The sequence below is a fragment of the Pungitius pungitius genome, chromosome 14, assembly GCF_949316345.1.
Source record: "Pungitius pungitius chromosome 14, fPunPun2.1, whole genome shotgun sequence".
NCBI classification, from domain to species: Eukaryota; Metazoa; Chordata; class Actinopteri; order Perciformes; family Gasterosteidae; genus Pungitius; species Pungitius pungitius.
The window spans coordinates 2,126,480-2,148,969 of NC_084913.1; the positions used below are offsets into that span (position 1 = coordinate 2,126,480).

The following is a 22,490-nucleotide window of genomic DNA, read 5'->3' on the forward strand; positions in this document are numbered from 1 at the left end:
GTTAGTCTTAGATTGTAAAGTTACATTTCATCTTTACACCAGCAGGTGAAAACGTAAAAAACATCATAAAATATACAAATAGGTTAAAATTCCTTAAAATAATGAAAAGGGAACATAATAATTTTCCTATGGAATGTAAATTGATATATTTTACATTGTTCAATAAACACAGCACTGATTTGCCCCTTAATGTTTGTCATATCTTTGCACAATATTTATAGAGCGTCTATTCAGAAAATCTGCTGTCTTTGGAAGCTCATTTAAATTCCAGAAGGAGGCGGAGGAGAGATAAGAGGGCGGTGTGTGTGTGTGTGTGTGTGTGTGTGTGTTATTCTAAATGCCACAAATCAATCATGAACAGCAGTGGGAAGCTTTATCAGCTCTCCTGAAACTGCTGCAGTGACTCACACCGTTTCTTTAGCATCCAACTGAGGCCCAAATATTTAATCTGTGGGAGAATGATGGAAACATGAGAGAGGCTGCGTGGGAAGTGTGTGTGTGTGTGTGTGTGTGTGTGTGTGTGTGTGTGTGTGTGTGTGTGTGTGTGTGTGTGTGTGTGTGTGTGTGTGTGAGAGCGTGTGTGTGTGCGTGCGTGTGTGTGTGTGCGCGTGTGGATGCAGCCCCACACATCTTTTTAAACCTTCCACTTAAAGCTCAAAGACTCTCCCTTTACACCACATTCATGTCCATAAACTGCTCCACCTTGTTTTCAGCGTCGCGGTGATTCCTTGCTTATGAAATAGCTTCTTTTATTTGGATCATAAGGATATGATCATAGGAACAGTCAATCCTTCACTTTACCGCAACAAATCGGGTTTTGGGTACCAATACTTTCATTTGAAAGATCTTTTAAAGTTTAACTATTGTTTAAAAACAAAAAAATCCATGTATTCTCATTTTACTCTACGTGCATATTTTTTAGTGTCTTGTTTTCTTCTAAAATCTGCTGCACAAACAAACTCCTCGCGTCACATGAAGCGTCCCTGAAAGCTTCTCACCTTCCAACGATCGCGTCTTTCTGCAGCCGATCACCGACACAAATCCCCCGGGGGAAGCGTCCCTCTCCGGTTCGGTCCTCCCGGGCCTCGGTCCGCGCGCATCCACCGTCCCTCACGCCGACCAGCGACCCGCGTCGGGGCCGGAGCAGGAGGACAGACAGGAGGACAGGCAGGAGGACAGGCAGGCGGCTCCGGCTCCTCCAGTGAGACGCTCGCTGCTCTCCGGTCTCCTAAAACATCCCCGTGCACGGCGACACGAGACGACGCGCTCCCGCTGCACGGCGCGCGCAGGCAGATGTTTCCTGTTGCTAGGAGACCAGAGAGAGCGTCACTCCCCGATGCGTCCCGCGTCCGAGGCGTGCGTGTGTGTCCGTGCGTGTACGTGTGTCAACTGTCCGTCTCCACAAGTGTGTGTATTTGTACAACTGTACACTCATAACGTTCTTTTTGTTGCAGTTGATTGATACGACGTAGTTTATCTCAATGTTTGTTCTGGTTTTATGTTCATATTTATATTCATTGTTATTTTTTTTTAATCAGAACTTTGTGAAAATCGATGGAATGTCTTTTGTACTTTGTTCCGGTCAATAATTTATTAAGAAATAAATGTCTGAAAAAGTATTACTAATCTGTCTACTAGTCAGCTAATAAAAAAATGCTGCTTGTTTGCAGGATCAATTTAAAAACAAGCATCTGTTGCCAAAGATTAACCCCCAACCCCCCCCCCCCCCCATACACACACATAACCCCCCAATAGTCTGTAATTCCAAAGTGAAACTGGAAATCTCAAACAACCAATCACAGCGAGGTGAACTCGGTTTCTGTTGTTGTTGTTGTTGTTAGCTTCCGTTTAGAAAAAGCCTAATTCTCAGAATGAAGACATGTGAGCTGGACGGAGACCCAAGAAGACAGATGGAGGACAGACGTCCCCTCAGTGGGGAGCTCCTGGGCTTTATTGGCAACGACAGAAGTTGGTACAAAATGTGCTTTTTGGGGGCCGCGGCGGCTCAGCATGCTTGACCCGGATCAGACCGGACCAGTAGATTAGACAAGACTAGACCGGACCAGACCAGACCAGACCAGACTAGACCAGTGTCTCTGCAGGATGTCTCAGACTCTCTTAGTGTTGTCCTGCATAGAACAGTTACAGGTTCCACGGGGCGGTGGACTTGAACCCAGACTGAATCTGGCCTGACCTGGACCTGAAGCCACCTTCCATGCATGCAGCATTCACAGGGAACAACGAGAAGGCTTCATGCTAATTTGGATCATCTGTTGTGATTGTTGTTTTTCTCAAAAATGTTACAGGCACTTCATCAGAGTATTACAACGGCAGCACATCTGTTAATACAACCATGGATCTTAAACTGAGCATGCACATGTGTAGATACAAATAGAAATACTAATAAGGACATTACATTTCTACAATTTATAAAATATATAATGGATATTATAGACTCTGTACAACAACTTGACATGCATAAAATATTTAATCCTGCAGTAAAGTCATGGAGTCACTTTTCACAGTCACATGAAGGAAGCCTGCAGAATCGGAGTGCTCATATCAAAATGTAGTAGGAATGTGTGAATTTTCTATTTCACAAAACCAATATTAAAATCAGTGAGCATGACGTGATTATTTAAAGACAGTTTCCCTGAACACGGCAAAACCGCCTTGGAGTTTGTTCATTTAAAACCGGATGGGAAAAAAAAAAGTTTTTATCTTCTAGCTCACAGTTATTGTCAGATTATCCGTTGGCAGCTTAGCTATGACCGGCTTTGCTGATCCAAACATTGCACCCAGAATGTTTTCTCTCCTTTCCAAAAAATAAAATGAAAGGGATTAAAACGAGATGCTAACATTAGCAGGCCTGCTAACTAGCGTGATGCCAAGGGTTCAGTCGTAACCTCGCTATGATTCTGTTTATAGAGTTTATTCAAAACCCACAAAGGTGTAAATGTTAAAACTACTTTTGATGAATAAAGAAAAAATATAATCATGTATTTCTATGGTGAAGTACTACTGTATTGTAACTTGCTAGGTCTATCTAGCTAACAATTTTTCTTGATTCTAACTTTTTCCTTTTCGCCTTAATGCACAGAGCTAAATTCTCATAATGTCATGTATGTAGCTAACACATATTTATGAAGCTGCATTGGCCGGTTTCACATTCGAATACAGGTCAGCTGGAAAATGAGTTTCCAACACTACACAGAACCAATGTTAATGAACTACTACTATAATATTAATTATTAATTTCCAGGTCTAAAACTGTTGCTGTTAAAGCGAGAAACGGCAGCTGAAGCGGGAGGTCCAATGGCTTCAACTTACATGCTAACGTTTAACAAGTACACAAACAAGCTAACGAAACAAGAGCTAACGGTAGCTAGCCTCTGCTTTTTTTATTAGCTTCTATCCCATTTTCACGGTCTCTAAAGTGTTTTTTTACAGCAAAATAATTTAAATGAAATGAAAATAAAAACCATCGAGCCTTTGCAGCAGGTCCATTCATTCTTTCCAGTTTAAACATCTTGTTTCCTGCATTAAACACATATAGAATGCCTCCATAGAGATGTGCTTTTCCACCTCTCATTCCCCTCACACTCTTTAAATGAATACATGAATAAATGACTGTGCTCCCAACAGTAAAAAATTCAGGATGGCTCACTGTGTGTGTGTGTGCGTGTGTGGAGGGGGGGTCTTTTGTGATTTGGGTGAATTAATCGCAGGTTGTTTTTTCTAACAGCTGCAGTGAGATATTCAGAGCCTCTTTTCAGCTGCAGCTTCCTGCCTGAGCAGCAAACACGAGAATGTGAATGAGTGTTTCTTTCTAAAGTTTCCATCATGGCGCGCACCTCTCCACCAGATGTTTAATAGGGTCGCTTAAAGAAGATGCTAATCAATAAACGTTTCCATCCCCTCCTGGAACCATTCAAATATCGTGGATGAGATGACGTGATTAAAAAGAGCTCCAGTCAAAGCTCAGAAAGTGGAGGGACATTGCTGGAAGTACGACCTTGAGGTTTGTTTTATTAATGTGGGGAAGGTTACTGCACACAGATCGTTTAAGGTCTGACTCTTTTTCTGTATTTTAATTTAATTGATTTGCCAGATAGTTCTACAAAAATGTCTAGATTTTTGTAGAACTATTTACTTGAGGTGAAATGACTTAATTTAAGAAAAATGATCATTGGGATCAATCAATAGTGTGTGAATGGAGGCGATAATAAAGTAATGTAATAAATGTCTGCTACATGTGAACACAATGTTTTGTTACCTTAGTGACTCACTAACTATTATGTTTGATTGTTTAGTTTGTTTTCTAAAGAAGATGTGACCATAACATCTTCTGGTTGTTTCCTGTCTCCATTGGTTCAGAACTCCATTGATTTGGCAGCCGGTAAAAAATAAGGATCTTCCTGCAGTTTCTGCACGAAACGTTGAAATCCACTTTATCAAAACGCGGTTCAAAAGAATCCGTTCCTCTCGTCGACGGCAAATAACCAAACCAGCTGTGTTTCATGCGACCACTCGCCGTCCTCTTTGCGAATGGAAGAGCCCGAAGGAGCTCAGGCCTCCAGCAGGACGTGCCAGCGGCAGACCTGCTGTCCTCGGCTGTCCTTCATGTCCTGCCAGTGGAGCTGCTCCTCCTCGCCGCTGCTGTTCTGGCCCATGGCGATCCAGCCCACCGTCTCCTTGCGCTTCAGGCTGCGCCGGTTGTAGACGGAGACCAGCAGCGTGACGTCCGACAGCTGGAACAGCGCCACCTGGAAGACGAAGGTCTCCTTGTAGACGGGGTTGGGCTGGCCGCGGCGCACCGACGTCTTACAGCGAGAGATCTCCTGACCGACCGAGTTCAGCAGGGTCAGGCGCCCGTAGGTGTCTAGAGGGGGGGGGGGGGGGGGGGCGGAGAAAGAAATTCTAATGTAAACTTAGAGGTGGACTTCTACATCATAAGACGTGTCTTCTGATGCAGTATGTTGTCATGGTATCAGTCATGAGACAGCGGACCTGGCGGCCTGTTGACGGCCAGGTTCCTGAAGTGGCTCCCCTTGATGAGCTCCACAGACATGCGTCCCGTGGTGGCGTTGTAGGTGAGGCCCACCAGCAGCTCGGGGACGCCGCCGTGGGTCAGAGACTGAGTGGACGAGGCGCTGTCGCTCTGAGACACGGCGGAGAGGCTCAGCTGGGAGTCCAAGCTCTGAGGACAAGAAGGGACACAAAGGCCGTGAGCAGCGAAAAGGGAAGGGCGGGGGGGGGAGGGCCTGCGGCACAGAGACGGGACGCACCTCACCTTGAGGTTGCTGCGGGGCTCCAGCACCAGCGTGGTCTCCATCGTCCCTCCCTCTGGGTCCAGCCCGGCCAGGCGCAGCACCTTCTCGCCCATCATCCTCTCCCGGGACATGCGGGACGCCCCCAGCGCGTAGAGCCTGAACCTGACGGCCGACGCCTGCAGCTCGGCGGGCTCCAGGCGCGAGAAGCGGAAGGTCTCGTTGAAGTGCGGCAGCGAGCCCTTCTGCACCAGCGTGCGGTGCCGCTGCATCTTGGCGGGCAGCAGGACCATGTGGACCTGCCAGGAGTCCATGCCGCTGCGGGCTTTGTCCGGGACGTCCCGCGCCGCGATCACCGAGACCAGCAGCTTCTCGGCGTCGGGCCGGTACTCCAGGGAGAGGACCAGGTCCCCGCAGGTGGAGATGGGGAGGCGGGGGGAAGAGCTCGCCGGCTGAGGCGAGGCCTCGTCCCGGGGAGGCTGGTCTCGCTGGGGGGGGGGGCACGAGGGGGGAGGGGGGTAGAACACGTCCAGCTTCGTTATAATGTTTTGAGGCCTGTGATGAGGTGATGCTACTGCACGTTTGATAAATTCAGACCGAGGAGGGCTTTGTGCGCCACACGAAACCCGTCAACTGGAAACCATGACGCCCGAGATCTCTCCCCCAGAAAGCAAATAATCATCTCCTCCCAGATGAAAAGGCTAAAACATGAACGTGACCACAAAGTGTGCTTTAAAACCTGCCGAGGCGTGTTGGAGGCATGTTCGCAGGGGACAGATTCTGAATGGAGAGGGAATGAGATGAATACTTTATACAGGAGGCTCAGAGGGCGATTTCGGCGATTTATTTAAAATTCAACGCACAGTCATCTGAGATACGATTAGAGAAGACGTGCTGTGATGTCATCAGCTGAACCACGGATCCAGTCTTCAACACCCAGTCGACAACTTCAGGGGAACCCAAAGACATTCCTGCTGTGCAGCGGATTTTAAACGTTTGTTGAAAATGTCCAAACTCTTTCTGATCGGTATTTTTATTATTTTTATTATCTGCGTTGGATCTGTTATTCTGTTTCATAAAATGATTTGTTTCTGTTGTGTTTACTTTTTAATTCTGCACTGTGTAAATGACTTAAATACGTTACGACGCGGCTCTCTGCAGCTCCTCTGACCCAAAACCCGTCCTCTATTTCTGAAGCGTTTCTAGATGTCAGTGCCAGTGTGTGTGTGTGTGTGTGTGTGTGTGTGTGTGCGTGCGTGTGTGTGTGTGCGTGCGTGCGTGTGTGTGTGTGTGTGTGTGTGTGTGCGTGTGTGCGTGCGTGTGTGTGTGTGTGCATGTGTGTGTGTGTGTGCGTGCGTGCGTGTGTGTGTGTGTGTGTGCGCGCGTGTGTGTGTGTGTGTGTGTGCGTGTGTGTGCGTGTGTGTGTGTGTGCGTGTGTGTGTGTGTGTGTGTGTGTGTGCGTGTGTGTGTGTGCGTGTGGGAGGTGTTTGCTGCACAGATTGCTCCCAATTCCAAAGTGTGATGTGCTGAATGTTTGATTCCACATCCCAGCTCTCCTTCATGAAACAACACAATCACACATATTGAGTTGATGCGCACACCTATTAATGCACGCACACACGCACACACACACACACAGTCATTATTCATGAGCTTCTGTTTGTTAGCCAACGTGGCGCAGAGAGTGAAGGGAAATATCGACTATTTATACAAAAACCTGGAGACGGCGTTTGGTTTGTTTCTTCCAGGATGAACCTGAGAGGAGAACGTGGCAGAGTGACGATGAGGAGGATGGCGAGGATGATGATCATACCGCTGCCAAGCATCACGGGTAACAGCAGGGCTGCGGTCGGCTCACTGACCCCGTATGGTAATTCATGGCATGTTTTCTTATTTGTTTATTTTGGGGGGGGGGGGGGTGGTGAATTCCCTGTTGGTTGGTTTTCACAAGATTGTTCTTTGAGATTCTGGGTTCTCAGTGTAGAATAAAAATAGAAATACAATCTAGAAGAAATGTCCTTTCCTTAGTATTGGTGGTATTGGGGGAGCGATGGGCTGATAGTGAGGACTCTCCTCACTGCTTTCCCCTGGAGATTGCTGATAAAGGGAATATTTTCACCCCTGAATTACACTTCACAGTCGTCCAATGAGATTCAGACCTTTGAATTGCACCCTCATCTCTGATTTGTTTGGGGTTTCGACGGCGTCTAAGTGAATATCATCTTATGGATCTGCGTCTTTCCTCCATCACTGGGACGCTGAAAACATGAAGCCAACACAGAAGTACCAAAAGCTGCAGTTCCTAGCTCGGCCACTCGAGGCTGGCAATAACCGATGAAAAGGAAAACAAGATGAATGAAAAGTTAAGTGTTGCTCATTTCGTCTGAAATATTTCATCTTTTGGAATCGACACCTGCTGACGTGTACGGAATCTCTACGTCCCCCTCAGTCCAAATATGGTGGCAGGTACCAAAAGGCCAACATGGCGATGGCCTCGACGCCAAAGCGTTCAGGCCACAGCGTGTCGGAGTGTCTGCAGTACCTCGGGGCTCCAGGCGGGGGAGCTGTCCGCGGCGGCATTTCCGGCGCCAATCTTTGTCTCCTCGCTGCCGTCCGCGGCCTGCCGGTCGGCGCCCTGGGCGGGCCCGTCCCTGCCGCCCGACGCCTCGAGAGCGCCCGCATTGTCCGGCGAGACCGCCGCCGCCCGCTCGCTCTCCTCTAGGGCGGCGGTGAGCGGGTCCCTGAAGCCGCCCTGAGGGCCCTGAGCCGACATCTCTGCAGGGGGAGGACAGCACGGGAGGAAGGTCAGACTTTAAATCCTAGACCTCCAGAACTAATCGGTTCAGTGTGTATGATGTCATCATCGGTCGCCTGTAACCGAGCGGTTAGTCCGTAAAAGGAGGAGAGGCTGTGAGAATGTGAGTAGTTTAATGTACAAAGAACATTGAGCCACCACTATCTCCAACATTGGAAACCCTTATGGAAGGTTTGTGAAGAGATTTCTACGGTGGCCGAGAAGGTTCAGACAAATACAAAAGCAACAACACAACCGCAAACGCCACAACGCAACACGAACGCCACAACACAAAATACAAAAGCCACATCACAACCGCAAACGCCACAACGCAACACGAACGCCACAACACAAAATACAAAAGCCACATCACAACCGCAAACGCCACAACGCAACACGAACGCCGCAACGCAACACGAACGGCGCAACACAACACGAAAGCGAAAACGGAAGTAGCTGCCCACGGGAGCGAGCGTATTTTGGAGGAACGCCCACGGGAGCGAGCGTATTTTGGAGGAACGGAGCTGGAGGATGCCAGATCGTTTAAGAAGTAAGTGAAACATGATTCCTTGCGGCTACAGTTAAAGTAAGGAATCATGTTTCACTTACTTCTTAAACGATCTGGCATCCTCCAGCTCCGTTGTTACGTGCCGACTGGTTTTTGAACCTACTGGTTTGGCTACGCGTTTAGATGTTATTAAGAGAGTAATCCTACTTGGGCAATGTGCTAGAAAACCTGACAGAACTATGTATTTCACGCTACGCCACCAAAAACCAGTTGTCTTGGCTCACCCTGAACCAAAAGATGTTCTTGCCACTGACGATTTGCAATTTTATGATAAGTAGTGAAATCAGTAGCGGCATTTGACAGCTCGGTTGGCCGACGGCGTAGCGCCGCCGTCTTATAAAGTTTTGCTATTTTGCTCGACTGCGGGTTCGAATCCAGGTTGTGGCGATCTTTTAATAAACGTATGTTCTTTTATTTATTTCTTTATACGTAGCAGTGATGTAGTGCTCACTTATACAATCATAATCGCTGCATTGGATATGGGATGCATTTTGAACATTTTCAGCAATATGTTTGTGAATGTGTGACGGATCAGGTGACCGAGGCAGACAACATCTGCCGCTGTCGGGGCAAAACAAACACGCACGCGTAGCCAAACCAGTAGGTTCAAAAACCAGTCGGCACGTAACAACGGAGCTGGAGGATGCCAGATCGTTTAAGAAGTAAGTGAAACATGATTCCTTACTTTAACTGTCGCCGCAAGGAATCATGTTTCACTTACTTCTTAAACGATCTGGCATCCTCCAGCTCCGTTCCTCCAAAATACGCTCGCTCCCGTGGGCAGCTACTTCCGTTTTCGCTTTCGTGTTGTGTTGCGCCCTTCGTGTTGCGTTGCGGCGTTCGTGTTGCGTTGTGGCATTTGCGGTTGTGATGTGGCTTTTGTATTTTGTGTTTTGGCGTTCGTGTTGTGTTGTGGCGTTTGCGGTTGTGTTGTTGCTTTTGTATTTGTCTGAACCTTCTCGGCCACCGTAGATTTCTGTTTAATATTCCAAGACTTGACTGATCAAATTCATTATATTACGGTTTACATTAGAAAAACAGGGTTATAAAACATTTACGGAGTAAATCCGTTACCCCTCGGCCCTTCTCTCAGGCAGACACACTCGGGGAACAGGCCGTACCTCGGACCAATCAATGGCAGTTATCTCCACTTCGCCATCGTTAAGGTCGGCCTGACTGTCACACCGACAGCTGCACAGGGCGTCGACCGTGGCAACGGACCGAGGTGAGTCATCGGCGTGTGTGTGTGTGTGTGTGTGTGTGTGTGTGAGACGGAGTGACTCCAACCAAACAAAACAAGGTTTAACTTTGTTAACTTTTCGCTGGAGGTACAATAGTTAACAGGATGCTATGGCTGGTTAGCCAGTTAGCTGCTAGCTACAAGGAGAATGTACCAAAAACCAACATATCTTCATGTCCAACCGTCGATCCACAAAATTATGATTGGAATATATATTTTATGAGGAAAAAACTCTATGATTTTATTTGACATGGTTGTGTATTGTAACTAGAATTCAAGCTTCCCATTCTGGTTATTTTTTGGTATTCTTGTAAATTTGTCCCGTGTGACTTTAAATCTGTGACGTTTGTGTTTTATTGATTGACACGTTGGCGCGTGAGCGTGTAAACCAGCACTTAAAGACGACGCGGCCTCATTCCGGCCCAAACGATAATCTGAATTACGTTGTCTTGGCCGTTGCGATTATCATTATTCACAATTCTTTAAGAAAAATAGTTTAGGAAAAACACGACTTCAACTTTTGGTAATCTACATTTACTTACTTTTACGTACTTTTCTCCAGAAAATGATGACTATTGAGGACTAACAACCGTCATAATAAAAGCTGCGGTCGGATCACACTGAACACACACATTTATTTTTGTGTATATCCTTATATATTAATTCTACATTCTTATAGTTTTGATCTAATTTGTGTTCAAAGCGGTTCGTCTGCGTGCAGCCGGCGGGTCGTGGTTAAAACCTTCGCAGTCCGACGGCTCCGTGCTCCCTTCCTCTTGGTCCGACAGGCGGCTGAACTTGTGCCGGCGGCCGAGCGCCGTCTGCGCCTGCAGCTCGATGAGGTTCGCCGCCGTCGAGGTGCGGAAGCTCTGCGACCGCGACACGGAGATCTCAAACTGCTTCAGGACCTCCTCCTCGCTGCCGGAGGACGAGACGCCGCCGTCTTCGTCTTCGTCCCCGTAGCTGCTCACTGAGGGGAGATAAAAAGAGGGAGACACGGGAGGTGAGGAGGAGGAGAGGCTGAGGAAACGAGGGAGAAGGGGAGCAGGAAACAAGGAAGAAAGAGAATGAGAGGAGAGGAGGAAACAGGGAAGAAAGAAGAGGAGGAAACCAGAGTTTGTTTCAGTTTTGTCTTTTTGGTCACTTTCTCTTTGCTGGTTGCAAATGAAACCAAGATGGCGACTGTCGTAATCCAAGATGGCGGAGGTGAAATCGCTGAACACAGGTTTCAAAATATTCAAAAACCGGTGCGGTCACCATGACGACGTCTTTACAAGCTGTCTATTACCTACGGACCAGAATGTAAAATCCCAATGAGGGTTTCTGGGTGTCACGTTGACATTTGACGCTTTGGTGGCCCCTCCCCCTTTTTCTTCCTCTACAATGCGTGCGTTTGCTCCCGCCTGTCGCCATGTTTACCTGCCGAGGCCCGGAGGCGCCGACGGGCAGATTGCTCTGTTAACTTTGCGTCCTCTGAGGCGATTCACAGGCAGAAGGGTACGCACACACACACAAAAGTTACACACAGACAAAGGCGAACACACACTCAAATATGCTTGGATTCAAAGAATTCTGAACATTATCTTCACTCCTATTGATTAAAAAGGTTGTTTCTTAGTAGTATGAATATACATATCTATACAGGATCACTGTAAATACTGACGTAATGTGTCCCCGTAATCATCACGCTCTCGGTTTTCAGATGATCTATATCACACAAAGACAAAATACACTAAAACAAGTTAACCGTGTCTCCTTTGCTTCAATTCAAGTGGAGGTTTTCTATTCTACGTTGTATAAAAGTACATCAACAGCACGCAGTGAAAGTACTCCTAGTAACAGCCGTAAGGTGAGTAAGTGAACAGCCACCGACCTGCTACCTGCCCACCTGAGTCCCAACAGGATGTGCTTTGTTCACGATACCGACTGGAAACACCAGAGACTCCGCCTACTGCAGCTGAGACTCCGCCTACTTTAGGTTAGACGCCGCCTAGTGCAGGTGAGACTCCTACATACTACCTGCTTGTCTCTCTCAGCGCTTTTTCCCACAAGTAATATAATTTTTTCCTCAACAGGTGACAACGTGGACTCCATGGTAACGTAGCTCTGACAGCGTGGCAGCGAGGGGGGCGGGGCTTAGCCAAAAGATCATTAAAGTGTTAAAAAAAAGGCTATTTGTCATATTTGTCAAGACTCAAGGTGTGAGAACAGGAGCTGGCTGTGTGAGATTTAATGTGTGAGATAAACAGTGACTACGCGCACGGAGTTAAGTTGCTTAAACGCAACATGCAAAACCCCCGCTTACTCCTTCACGACCTTTGCTCAGGGTGTTCACAGTGTTTGTCAAGTGGGAGGAAGGAAAAGAGAGTCAGAGGGAGGCAGAAGGAGAATAAAATGGAGGAACTGAGTGGCCTTTTCTCTCTTTGTCTCCTTTGATTCTCCATGAATTCCTCTACAAGGTTCTCGTAACGTTAATATTTTCATTGTGAGCGATGCAAGGCTTCGTGGCTGCTGACTCACTCACACACACACACACACACACACACACTCGCCTACACAAACCGCCGCACAAACACACACTCGCTGCGTTCACTTTCAGTGACTGAAGAGGAGTCATGAAGCACGAAGGAGGACGTTTCAGGTGACTTTAAAGGTGGAAACTTGACTGCAAACATTATAGAAATAAAGGGAGAAGATGGCAGTGTGGAAAGGAAATAGAACTTTGAGAGGGAAGCTGGAGATTAGATTTAATCAATTAGAACGAAACATGTGTGTTCGTTTATTAACACACATAATATGTAAATAGCACTTTGTCTCGTTATTCATGTGTGTGTGTTTACATGAATCCTCACTCGCTCACCCAGCCCCTGGCGGATGCCCTGGCGCGTCTTCTTGCGGTGGGTGTGGCGGTGCTCCAGGCAGGGCAGGCCCCCCACGCGCGAGAAACACAGCTTCTTGTTGATGAAGAGGAAGAGGACGGCCAGCGCCACGATGAAGACGCCCACCGCCGACAGGAAGCCGATGGCCTCCGGGGGGACTGGCAGGAGGAGGGAGAGGGAGAGGGGACACACAATGACACACTGATCAGACCACACAAACAGGCAGTCTGCACACGCACGCACACACACACACACGCACACACAGTACATGTGATGCACACAGACACAACGGGTGACACTTTAGTAACAGCACACAACCCTCGGTGCCTTGCTCAAAGGCACACAGGTGCGAACAGTTCAAGTAAACATTGTTTTTCTTTAAAAAGAATCATCATTTACAAAGCCGCGAAGCACACCGCGATATGCACGCTGCTTCCTGGCGACTGAGGCCGTCGCCATGTTGGTTTTTTGCAACCGGTGAACAGGAAGTGAGCGTATTTGGGTCGAGGAGCACGTGTGTTGCTGGAATATAAACTTAAAACCAGAACCAGATAAATAAAGAGCAGGACGGATCTGCCGGATGACGAGATATTTATCTGTTTCATTTCAAAGACCAAGGAGCACAGCAAGCGAGTCAGCTGACCACGCTATGGTCGGGTGTTGCTACGGTGGTTTTTTTAATGGAAGCGGTTTGATTAACGTGTCTGCACCAAACAACGTGATGTTACCCTGACAGAGTGAAGCCAAGAGGAGGAAGAGACAAACTGAAGAGACGAGGCGGCTGAGACTCAACGCCGTTGAATAGAAAGCGATGATCCCGAGGAGGGGGTTGGGGGGGCAACAGTCTCCCGTTTCCACGGTAACGTATCAGAGAATCAATGGGAGCAAGCGGAGAGGAGTGCACAACCCTGCTGAGAGCCAAAACAAGGACTCAACGCCGTAGGTGTGTGTGTGTGTGTGAATGTGTAGTACTATTATATGTTTTATTTATTTCATTTGTCTCTCTTCACATCGCTCCCTGTTATTCATGGAAAGACTCCCGTGGGTGCACCTCGTCAGAAACATCCACTCACATCGCCAAGCAACAGTGTGTGTTTGTGTGTGTGTGTGTGTGCGTGCGTTTTAAGACACAATGAGCAGAAACAGCTGGTTTAATCCGTCCTCACAGATGCTCCGGGGTCCGTATTGGTGGTGGAAGACGTACTCTGATCGTGTACTTAAAGGTACCGTGTGCAGCTCTCAGCGAGATGAAATGTGATCAAATAAGTAAATAAGTGTTTTTGTTAACTCAGACCTTCATGTCTACATTTAACTTAACAGGGATCTTTTAAACTTCTTGATTAATCTGCATAATTGTACAGATGTTAGTTTACTCACAATGCACGTTTTTTCCAGTGTGTTTGGGCTTGGAAAAGTGTAAATTTAAACGAACTCGGAGTGACAGTGGATGTCTGGGCGGTGTGTTCGGGGGCCATCGTAAAGCAGAGCTTCCCCTCTCAGCTGCTCCTCCAGTCACAGACACACTGAGCTCAGTGTTGCAGACCCAGAAAGTCTCCTACTGTCCACATCCAGATGGACAGGAAGGAACCCCCCGGGTCAAAGTCTGGCCTCACACCTGCTGCACACACACCCACGCACACACACACACAGACACACACACACGCACACAGACACACACACACCCTCTCTAACATGCGGCAGACATTCTACACAAACAACATTATGTCAAAATATGTTACATTTTTTATTGCATTACAACTCTATTTTAGATATCTATTAGATTATCATTCATTTACAGAGAAGAGTGATTTATTTATTATTATTGTATTCAAAATAAACGATTTCAACATTTAACTCTCAGCTTGTACAAGAACTAGCGAGGAGACACCTCTGCCGCCAACATCTGCATTCTGTGTAGTGACCAGCAGGGGGCATCTCCTCTGCTCCCATAGACGTCTATGAGGAAATGACTCTACTTCTGTGTAGTGACCAGCAGGGGGCGACTCCTCTGCTCCCATAGACGTCTATGAGGAAATGACTCTACTTCTGTGTAGTGACCAGCAGGGGGCGACTCCTCTGCTCCCATAGACGTCTATGAGGAAATGACTCTACTTCTGTGTAGTGACCAGCAGGGGGCGGCTCCTCTGCTCCCATAGACGTCTATGAGGAAATGACTCTACTTCTGTGTAGTGACCAGCAGGGGGCGACTCCTCTGCTCCCATAGACGTCTATGAGGAAATGACTCTACTTCTGTGTAGTGACCAGCAGGGGGCGACTCCTCTGCTCCCATAGACGTCTATGAGGAAATGACTCTACTTCTGTGTAGTGACCAGCAGGGGGCGACTCCTCTGCTCCCATAGACGTCTATGAGGAAATGACTCTACTTCTGTGTAGTGACCAGCAGGGGGCGACTCCTCTGCTCCAATAGACGTCTATGAGGAAATGACTCTACTTCTGTGTAGTGACCAGCAGGGGGCATCTCCTCTGCTCCCATAGACGTCTATGAGGAAATGACTCTACTTCTGTGTAGTGACCAGCAGGGGGCGACTCCTCTGCTCCCATAGACGTCTATGAGGAAATGACTCTACTTCTGTGTAGTGACCAGCAGGGGGCGACTCCTCTGCTCCCATAGACGTCTATGAGGAAATGACTCTACTTCTGTGTAGTGACCAGCAGGGGGCGGCTCCTCTGCTCCCATAGACGTCTATGAGGAAATGACTCTACTTCTGTGTAGTGACCAGCAGGGGGCGACTCCTCTGCTCCCATAGACGTCTATGAGGAAATGACTCTACTTCTGTGTAGTGACCAGCAGGGGGCGACTCCTCTGCTCCCATAGACGTCTATGAGGAAATGACTCTACTTCTGTGTAGTGACCAGCAGGGGGCGACTCCTCTGCTCCCATAGACGTCTATGAGGAAATGACTCTACTTCTGTGTAGTGACCAGCAGGGGGCGACTCCTCTGCTCCAATAGACGTCTATGAGGAAATGACTCTACTTCTGTGTAGTGACCAGCAGGGGGCATCTCCTCTGCTCCCATAGACGTCTATGAGGAAATGACTCTACTTCTGTGTAGTGACCAGCAGGGGGCATCTCCTCTGCTCCCATAGACGTCTATGAGGAAATGACTCTACTTCTGTGTAGTGACCAGCAGGGGGCATCTCCTCTGCTCCCATAGACGTCTATGAGGAAATGACTCTACTTCTGTGTAGTGACCAGCAGGGGGCGACTCCTCTGCTCCCATAGACGTCTATGAGGAAATGACTCTACTTCTCTCTTGATTTATTCCCTCAGTAAACATTGTAAACATGAGTTTATGGTCTCAGTCTCTAGTTTTTCAATGCAGCATGATGTTCATTTAGTGGATGATGGTCCATTTAGAGTCAAACAGACCATAAAGCAGGTGATGCTTTAGGGCGGGGCCTGGCGCTGATTGACAGGTTTCTACCAGAGACATACGGCGTCTGTACACCCTGCTCCGTCCAAATATCGTCACTTCCTGTTCACTGGTAATTCAAGATGCTTCCAATCATCGGTCCACAAACCAGTGGGTGACGTCACCATGACTACGTCCACCTCCTAAATACGCAGAGCCGAGCCGATGCAGTGCTTCATCGATAGAACACATTTTACACCGACTAATCTGTTATGAGCTCCAGACGGTGTTGTTGTTGTTGTTGTTAACGGCACTGGAGGTCAGATCATGAAAGATCAGCACATTTGACTCAAACCTGCTGACCGCCAGGCAGATGCTCGCTCACACACACACACACACACACACACACACACACACACACACACACACACACACACACACACACACACACCTGAAAAACATAGTTTCCCTGGAAACAGCCGAGTAGCTCAATTAAGGTATAATGAGTGTGCCTTTTTCCACCCACGTGTAAGAAGGCCTCACGTTTCCATGGCGCCGGCGGCCCGGGCGTCCTGATTGGCCGAGAGCCCGGCGCCGACCACCTCAGGGTTGAGATGGAGGGACGAGGAAGAAGGACTCGAGAGGAGAGAAGCTCGGAGTAGAAAGCGAGACATCAAGCGAGCGCCTGAAGCGTTTAGCTCCGCCCACGCTGCGCCGCCTCAGAGAGCAGAACGAGAGCTTCCTCCATGTCGGTGATTCAGCAAACAGGGAGGAGATAGTTTGATAAAACACAAGATATCATTAAATAATTTATGCACAATTATGTTTCACTTGTACAGAGGGGAATCGCAGCAGCAGTGCAAAGTGAAATATATTAAATGTAACTTTTATATGTATTGCTAACAATTTAAACACATTATTATTATTATTTCATTACAATAATAATTTTTGTTAAGAAAATGTTAAAAATATGGATCATCAGAGCGAGAAAACCAGGGTTCACATCGTGATGCTGAGGCGCCTCCTGCTGGTCAGAAGCTGCACATCAGGCAGTAAAACCTATTTATACTCCCTGGATTTAATAATAGCAGAGAAAGAGTTTAAGTTTGCTTTTCATTCATTTTCAACAACAGAACTTCAGGAATAAAGATCTTAAACAGGATAATTATTCATTTTATGTATCAGTAAAATTAATTTGCATTTGTAATAGCTTTAATAATATTAATTTATTAGTAATACTGTTGTGTTTGGTTCACTTTGTGCTCTGGAGAATTCTTAATAAGACATTCCTCACTATATTCACTGTATTTACAGGCCACTGTCCCCATCATCATCATAATCATCACTACCACCTTCAGGACCATCACCATCATCATCACTACCACCATCATCACCATCAACATCACTACCACCTTCATGACCATCATCATCATCATCATCACTACCATCATCATGACCATCACCATCATCATCATCATCATCACTACCACCGTCATGACCATCAACCTCACAACCACCTTCACCACCATGACCCCCACCAGCATCTCCATCTCCATCACCATTATCATCACCATTACCACCATCATCATCACTACCACCTTCACCACCGCCACGTCAAATAAAAGCTCAAATCCTCCATCTTTACCTTCTCCTTCTCCGGACATGTCATCACCTCCTCATCCCCTTCCTGCCGTCTCCCCCTGAAAACCAGAGGAGAAACTTCTCGTTCTCCTCCTCGTCCTCTCTGTGAAACCGGACTCGTCAATCGGCGCCGTGGGCGACGCCCACGCTTCTTCCTGAGCTCCCCCGAGACACAACAACCGAGAGGAAGCGGACAAAAAGCGGACCAGAATAAAAGTTTCCGTTTAAGCCTCCTAATGGGAAGAGTGGCTCTGAGGGACAAAATGTCTAAGAACATACTGGGAATCAGGACATCTGCTCAGAAGACTTCAGGTTGTCGGGTGAAACGCTATCAGCAGACTTCAGGGGCTGAAGAGTCCCCCGAAGAGACAACGGTGGAAGACAAAGAGGTGAGTTAATCAAACGCTACGGATTCAAGTTTCGACCGCAGGACTCCTAAAAATACAGCTTTCATCATTTCATAAGTTCCTACAACACACTTTGAGACTGTGGACTGAAGGTGTAGCGTCTTTCTCACCAGGGTCCCTTTAGAAAACCTCCCGTTCTGCTGCAGTCTGTCCCTCTCTGTCCTGGTTCTGGTTCTCCGGGGATTTCCCTCCAGCGAGTCCAGCACCACCTCCTGGGTTCCCAGAGAGGAGAAGCCCTGCTCCTCGAAGAGAAGGAGGAGGAGGAGGAGGAGGAGACTAAACTGATGCTTTATATGGAGGATCAGGACAGGTTTTTAGCTTGTTGTGGTGTTCTAACTCCCCCTAGTGGACATTCTAAACATGATTCCACCACTCTAATTTAAACTCGTCCGATGTTAATATCTTCCCCACAGAAAAACCTTCCAGTGTTTTTTTTTTACCAGCCTGCAGAACAAACACGACGTTTCTGGACCAGAATGACACAAGTCTGGTTTGACATTAACTCAAATCAAAAGGAACAAACGAGGATTCCTTGTGAGAGCTGCTCCCTCTCAGAGGACCATGAATTAGACATGGAGGCGCTGTGTAAGTAGGCCACGACAACCAGAGACAGCCGCCTGCTTCCTGCGCCGTAACGGAGCTCTTCCACGACGCCTTCACGCCGAGGAGGCTTTGTCAAACCGAGTGGGAAACACGATGTTCACGTCTGGTGTTCCTGTTCATCACTGAAATGATTTGTTGTTCTTCTCCCTCTGCAGAGTGGAGGCCTCAAGCCATCACCGATCCTCTGGGATCCTGAGAGACATTGTAGGTTTGGATTATGAACTGTGGATAAGAATTGGACATCGTTCATTGGTGTGTGAACGGATGTCATGAAGCGTTCAGCGCCTGGCTTCTTTTTGACCAGTGGACAGTAAGTGAGCATGTATGGGGCGAGGAGGACGTAGAGACGTCTCTGATAGAGGCCTGTCAATCATTGTGTAGCCCCGCCCTAAAGCATCCCCTCCTTATGGTCTGTTTGACTCTAAATGGACCATCATCCACTAAATGAACATCATGCTGCATTGAAGAAGACTTGAAACTAGAGACTGAGACCATGAACTCATGTTTACAATGTTTACTGAGGGAATAAATCAAGAGAGAAGTAGAGTCATTTCCTCATAGACGTCTATGGGAGCAGAGGAGTCGCCCCCTGCTGGTCACTACACAGAAGTAGAGTCATTTCCTCATAGACGTCTATGGGAGCAGAGGAGTCGCCCCCTGCTGGTCACTACACAGAAGTAGAGTCATTTCCTCATAGACGTCTATGGGAGCAGAGGAGTCGCCCCCTGCTGGTCACTACACAGAAGTAGAGTCATTTCCTCATAGACATCTATGGGAGCAGAGGAGTCGCCCCTTGCTGGTCACTACACAGAAGTAGTCATTTCCTCATAGACGTCTATGGGAGCAGAGGAGTCGCCCCCTGCTGGTCACTACACAGAAGTAGAGTCATTTCCTCATAGACGTCTATAGGACCAGAGGAGTCGCCCCCTGCTGGTCACTACACAGATGTAGAGTCATTTCCTCATAGACGTCCATGGGACCAGAGGAGTTGCCCCCTGCTGGTCACCACACAGAAGTAGAGTCGTTTCCTCATAGACGTCTATGGGAGCAGAGGAGTCGCCCCCTGCTGGTCACTACACAGAAGTAGAGTCGTTTCCTCATAGACGTCTATGGGAGCAGAGGAGTCGCCCCCTGCTGGTCACTACACAGAAGTAGAGTCATTTCCTCATAGACGTCTATGGGAGCAGAGGAGTCGCCCCCTGCTGGTCACTACACAGAAGTAGAGTCATTTCCTCATAGACGTCTATGGGAGCAGAGGAGTCGCCCCCTGCTGGTCACTACACAGAAGTAGAGTCATTTCCTCATAGACGTCTATGGGAGCAGAGGAGTCGCCCCCTGCTGGTCACTACACAGAATACAGCGTCAACACAAGGAACAGAAACATCCCTCTTCAGAACCGTGTCAACAGTTTGTCAGAGAGACAAAGATGATTAACATTCTATCTGTCAATATGATCTTTACTCTCAACATCACGATTGCAACTTGTAAACGAGAAATGTAAAATTCCCCAAAAAGACCTCAGGGCATTGGGTCAGACAGTTTGGGTCCATGTTTACGCCTGTGAAGTGCCTTTGATGGGATTTTATGAACAATGCAGCTGGCAGAGCATCAGATTTAGTTTGTCACACTATTCCGAAAAAATATGGAACACGTACCTGAAAAGATGAGTAGAACTCAAATTTAAAAACAATAAAATGGTTAATCCATAAGTTGTAGCAGAAAACACCAGTCAATTAATCATGTAGATCATCTAAAAAACACTGATTAGTTTATTTTTATAACTAAACTAACTTATAAGTTTATTTAACAAAAATAAATGGAAAACATTAAAAATTGATTGTCTGTAGTCTGGAAAAGTTCAACAACCTTCCAGGCAGAAATATCTCTTAAATAGAGTCTTCATATGAACAATATGTTCTTTCAAACTTCTTTAATTTAGTATTTTATCAAACATAAAAGAGACACTTTGTAACTTTTAGTCAAACACCCCAAATATATGCTGAGTTTAAAGTAGTTGTTGTGCTTCTTTTTTTTAACTATTATGAAGTCAACTGTGAGCAGAGATATTCACTTTATATTCCGTTTGATGGTTTAATTTGCAACGATGAAACTAAATTCAAGTCAAACCTCAAACGGTAAGTTATAACCAATAAACGCGTTTGTTACTTGAGTAAAGTGATGATACTTGAAGAATGGACACTATAAGGATTATTATATATTAAGTGTGGTATCACAGCAGAACAGCCGGCCCTGCTGCGCATCACGACATTACATATTAATAATAATGATAACACTAAAACTCAGGATCTCTGTAGGCCTGAATCACCACAACAGGCCAATACATTCAAATGGTACTGTGCTACAACAACCACTGCGATGAACTGGATAAACCATCCAAACCCGGAATATGTGATCATTTAAAACGAGGAGGCAGCCAACGACACTCCGAGCCCTGCACGAATACCCGTTCGATTAGAGATCGTTCAGGCCCCCAAACTGTCAATAGTGAGGATGGAAAGCAGATCATCAGCTGGCCTGTAAACGCATCCTGTCGCACTCAGACTCCATGAAGAAGCAGGAGGAGAAGCAGAACGGATCCATCCTCCGGCCCGGACACAACAATGGAGGCAGCCAGCGGCGGAGGAGGCGGTTCGTACTTACTGTCAGAGGCCATGGCTGCTTCTTTTCCCCCTCAAACCACCAGCGGAACCGAGGCAGCAGCAGCAGCAGCGTCCCCGCCGCTCTTCATCCTCCAGACGCGCAGGAATCCGCACACACAGCGGGGAACGGTGCCGCCTTCAGGTGCTGTAGGAACGATCCAACCTTAACGGGGCTCCTCCGCCTTTCTTCGTTTTTTTTTAACCATTTAATAGAAGAACGACCAAAAGTAAAACACTTAAACGGTTAAATTAGCGATATATGTACTAAAGCCATGAGATAAATTACTTAAACTCATCCAATTTCGGAAAAATAGGGGACATTTACCCTTAAGGATTATTAACTCACGGTCTTTGAACTATTCATCACTCAGTGCTGCCACACAAAAACAAATAAATAATTAAATTAAGTTATATATCAATCGTTATTTAAGAAGTAATTGAGGCAAGAACGCACGTGTTATATTATACAAATGTTTTGTGAAAGCTAAACCTGTTAATAAATTAAACAAAAGCCAAATACAGGAAGCTAACGGTTGATTCCCACGGCTAGCTTTAGCTAATTAACGTTAGGCTAACGTTATTCACGTCCCTCATCTAACATTAACATTAGGTTTCCGCAATCATTCATCAAGAATAGATTTATACATTAAATTTGTTATTTATTCCAAATGAGTAATAGTTGCTAAATAAGGTGACAGAAACAGATTCAAAAGCCAGCTATGATAGCCTTAAGGTTAGCCCTTAAGCTAACTAGACTTGTAATTACTTAGGAGAGCTTTTGAATGTAGCCGAAATCCCAATTTAGCATATTTAGCATTAAGGTAAGTATAAATGACATATTCAAATACATGAAATACCAGAATGAATGAATGATAATCAACAATTAATTTGAATGTTATTATAAAATACTAGTTTTAATTAAGGTCTTATATATGATCTACGTCTGTTTTTACCATCACAATTACAAGTTGTAAAATAAACAGTTTTATGACACTTACCAAATGTTTACAAGAACTAAAAAGTCAGTAAGTTACCATATGTTGTTATTTAAAGT

The 22,490-nt window shown here is 46.6% G+C and overlaps 1 protein-coding gene across 3 annotated transcripts; it reads right to left on the minus strand.

The window, feature by feature from the left end:
* Window positions 1-1,916: 1,916 nt before the first annotated feature.
* Window positions 1,917-22,057, minus strand: syt16 (synaptotagmin XVI). 3 transcript variants are annotated; one of them, XM_037486151.2, is made up of 7 exons: window positions 21,438-22,057; window positions 12,733-12,978; window positions 10,615-10,842; window positions 7,813-8,045; window positions 5,294-5,758; window positions 5,011-5,200; window positions 1,917-4,882 (listed from the first exon to the last, which is right to left on the minus strand). In XM_037486151.2, the coding sequence occupies exons 1-7, from the start codon at window positions 21,448-21,450 to the stop codon at window positions 4,569-4,571; spliced, it is 1,689 nt and encodes a 562-aa protein (XP_037342048.2). In that variant the 5' UTR covers window positions 21,451-22,057; the 3' UTR covers window positions 1,917-4,568. The 3 variants fall into 3 exon arrangements, with proteins under 3 accessions (XP_037342048.2, XP_037342049.2, XP_037342050.2); XM_037486152.2 differs by having other exon boundaries at window positions 12,733-12,909; window positions 21,438-22,056; XM_037486153.2 differs by lacking the exon at window positions 21,438-22,057 and having other exon boundaries at window positions 12,725-12,841.
* Between the last annotated feature and the right edge of the window lie 433 nt (window positions 22,058-22,490).

Coding starts and splice junctions, on each gene's coding strand:
- syt16 (XM_037486151.2), bottom strand. Junction 5,759..7,812: donor CCCCCGCCTGGAGCCCCGAG/GTACTGCAGACA, acceptor CCCCCCCCCCAG/CGAGACCAGCCTCCCCGGGA. Junction 4,883..5,010: donor GGCCGTCAACAGGCCGCCAG/GTCCGCTGTCTC, acceptor CCCCCCCTCTAG/ACACCTACGGGCGCCTGACC.